Here is a 2828-nt window from a genome sequence, read left to right as displayed (position 1 = left end):
AGGATCAAGCAAAAGTCTTACAGTTTCCCCACTTGGCCCCATGGGCGAATTTGAATAGGGTACCTGCGGGGTCAGACAAAGCAATTTTTTATTTATTTATTTATTTTTATTTATTTATTTTTTTAGAGTCTTTGGAACACAGGTATCTGCAGTGGGCTGAGGGCAAGGGCAGCGTGTGTGGATTCTTGTGTAGATCGTATGAGGTGTCTGAAGTAACAGCACTGGAACATGGTGAAGGTGAAGATCAGGGCACTGCCAATGGCACATCCCCGGAACATCCAGTCCCACCAGGTGTAGGTGTACTGTGCTGACCGAGTGGATGAACTGGATAAAAGTTGTGCCGTCTTTCGTGCCAGGTTGGTTTCAACCTGTGCTTGGTTTAGGTGGTATTCAGTTTGCAGGATCAGTCTTTGTGTCAGGTCCATCGCGTCAACCACAGCTTGGGTGCCTTGCTCATAGAAAGTGTCATCCCACCATGGTGAGGTCTCTGTGTCCAGTGGCATTCTTCCTAAAATGTTGACTTGGCCCATTGAAAAGTCCTCTGTCACTTCCAAACAGAACGAGTGATTAGCAGAGCAGGTCAGTCCTCCGTAGGTAAAGGAATTCATTTCACTGACAACGCACCACTGTGTGTGAGACACCTGGACAACATCAGAATAACCATGCAGTGACTGAACATTAATAAGTTTGGTGTTGTTGGGAGAGAAAGGTTGCAAAGTGTTACATGTACAGATAACATAATTGTGTGTTTCATGGCAACATGTGCGACTGGTAAACAAGGTCTCAGTACCCTTTTGTGTCATGTATCCAGTGAGGTGATCCCATTTAATTACCTGATCCTTCACTACCACGCCAATCGAGCGTATGGTAGTGGAATTTGGAAAACCTGATCTGGGTGTATCAAAGGAAAACTGACGAAAAATCCAATACATCCATTACATTCATTTCCTGTAAACATCATTATGGTGGATAGTAACTCAGAATATCTTACATTTTCATTTTCCTGATTCATACCACCTATGTAGATCTAAGATGTCTATGAGGTCATTCAAAACATGTCTAGGCGTTTTGTACAGGCGAAGATCTAGGATTTCTTGTCTAGCAGCAGTGAATAGATCTTGTGCATATGTCCTACAGGCTAAGTCACGTTCAATGGTACGGGTTTGATTGAATAATGTGTGGCTGATCGCAGAAGCGCCTGCGCTCGGATCGAACCGCTTTTATGATATTTTCATTGCTATTTGTGATATGTTGAAAACCAGTGGCCACCTGGTTCGCAAACCATGTTGAGAATTGTGATTGTTTGGTAATTTTGTAGTTGTTAGCAATGGAATTAACTGAGCCGAAGAGACCTGCTATGTTTCCGAGCAGGTCTCGTTTTGAGCGTGCAGGTGAGATTTGCACGGCAAGTCTGTTTTGTAGTCATAAATTAAATCATCGATTCGTGACTGTAGCCATGCATAGGTCTTATCATTGTAATCACAGTGATTGATATAAGCAGATAGGATGTTGGAAATATTGTATGATACATGTGTCATCACTAGATTCACATCATGAAATAATGTCTTGTTAATATTCCCTTTAATCAGTCCACCAGGAGGAATAGGATATAGTTTTGGACATTCCTTTGGTTTGCTATATCCACAAGTGGTTAAATTAAAACAATGTTTCATTATCCATGAGCAATTCTGTGGCCCGGTGTAATTATCTGGGTCATTGACACATTTTCCCATAATACATGCCTTCTCTCCGGCTAGTCCAGACAAAGGCTTCAGGTTGATTGTTATGAGGTACATATGAAGTTATGTCAAATTTATATTCGGTATAACTCATATGCGTAGTGTTGATTGTTTCAGTGTGTGTACACCTATATATTGCGGGTTCTAAATTTTTGGTTAGATAACAGATTTTAGGATCTAATCCATTGTTGATTTTTTCGTAGAGAGTGCGCATGCTCCCAATTTTTGCTCCTGGTTCTGCTTTAAGTTGATACCAGGCCGTTATGTTGTGAAAAGATGTGCGTGCTGGTGTGTCACCTGAAATGTTTACTATAGGGAGATGGTCGGAGCCTACTTTACAGCAAATTTTAGTTGCGCAATTTGGTTCCGGTACTACTCCGGGAGGCCACGTGACTAGTTCTCTGGTTGAAAGTGTACTGAAAAATGTGGATGACCTCTTAGTGTATTTCCATACCCATCTCCCACATTCCAGTGTGTGTGTGAGTGAAACCCTTTGACCCAGCTTGATGCAAGTGGGTCCAGAAACTTTCCTCTCGTCCGGTCTCCATGGAATTGCTGCAGTCAACCTAGGAGATGAAACAGAGAGAAACTTTAATACTTATTGATTAGCAGAACCTTTGAAGATTTTGCACTGGGGCATGTGGTACCATTTCAACTTCCCCTTGACACTTATGGCCACACAGCTATTGCATAAAGCTTTTATCTCATGTGGTCCATGCCATCTGGGTGTGAATGGACCCTGTTTTATAAACACCCGAATCATGATCATGTCACCCTCGGTAAATTTGCACAAGGGGTCCCAGATCTGCTGGGGTGATTTCTGGGTCTATGGGTAGTTTCATGACTCTGCCTGTCATGAGTTCAAACGGGCTGATGCCTGTGGCTTTGGATGGGGTTGCTCGCAAGACTGTCAGAACTGTTGGCAGTGCATCAGTCCACCTGTCCATGTGCATAATCATGGTATAATTTAATCACTGGTTTCTGGAGGGCCTCTGGAATGATGTATTTCCCATCTCTGAGTTTATATTTTGATTTTGTTTCCAGTTTATGGCCCGTGGCAAAATACCAGGATACGTTTTAATTATTGCT

General features: G+C 42.5%; 1 protein-coding gene across 1 annotated transcript; it reads right to left on the bottom strand.

The window, feature by feature from the left end:
- Nucleotides 1-908, bottom strand: LOC124391416. Its single transcript, XM_046857980.1, has one exon. It carries the CDS (start codon nt 801-803, stop codon nt 123-125), a length of 681 nt encoding a protein of 226 aa, XP_046713936.1. The 5' UTR covers nt 804-908; the 3' UTR covers nt 1-122.
- Nucleotides 909-2828: the final 1920 nt, after the last annotated feature.

The sequence above is a fragment of the Silurus meridionalis genome, chromosome 9 (assembly GCF_014805685.1).
Source record: "Silurus meridionalis isolate SWU-2019-XX chromosome 9, ASM1480568v1, whole genome shotgun sequence".
In the NCBI taxonomy this organism is placed as follows: Eukaryota; Metazoa; Chordata; class Actinopteri; order Siluriformes; family Siluridae; genus Silurus; species Silurus meridionalis.
The sequence above is the reverse complement of the archived record's forward strand: the minus strand, read 5'-3'. Positions and strand labels throughout refer to the sequence as shown.

Excerpts from the sequence above, each read along its gene's own strand:
- LOC124391416 (XM_046857980.1), bottom strand. The coding sequence starts at position 803 with ATGACACAAAAGGGTACTGAGACCTTGTTTACCAGTCGCACATGTTGC.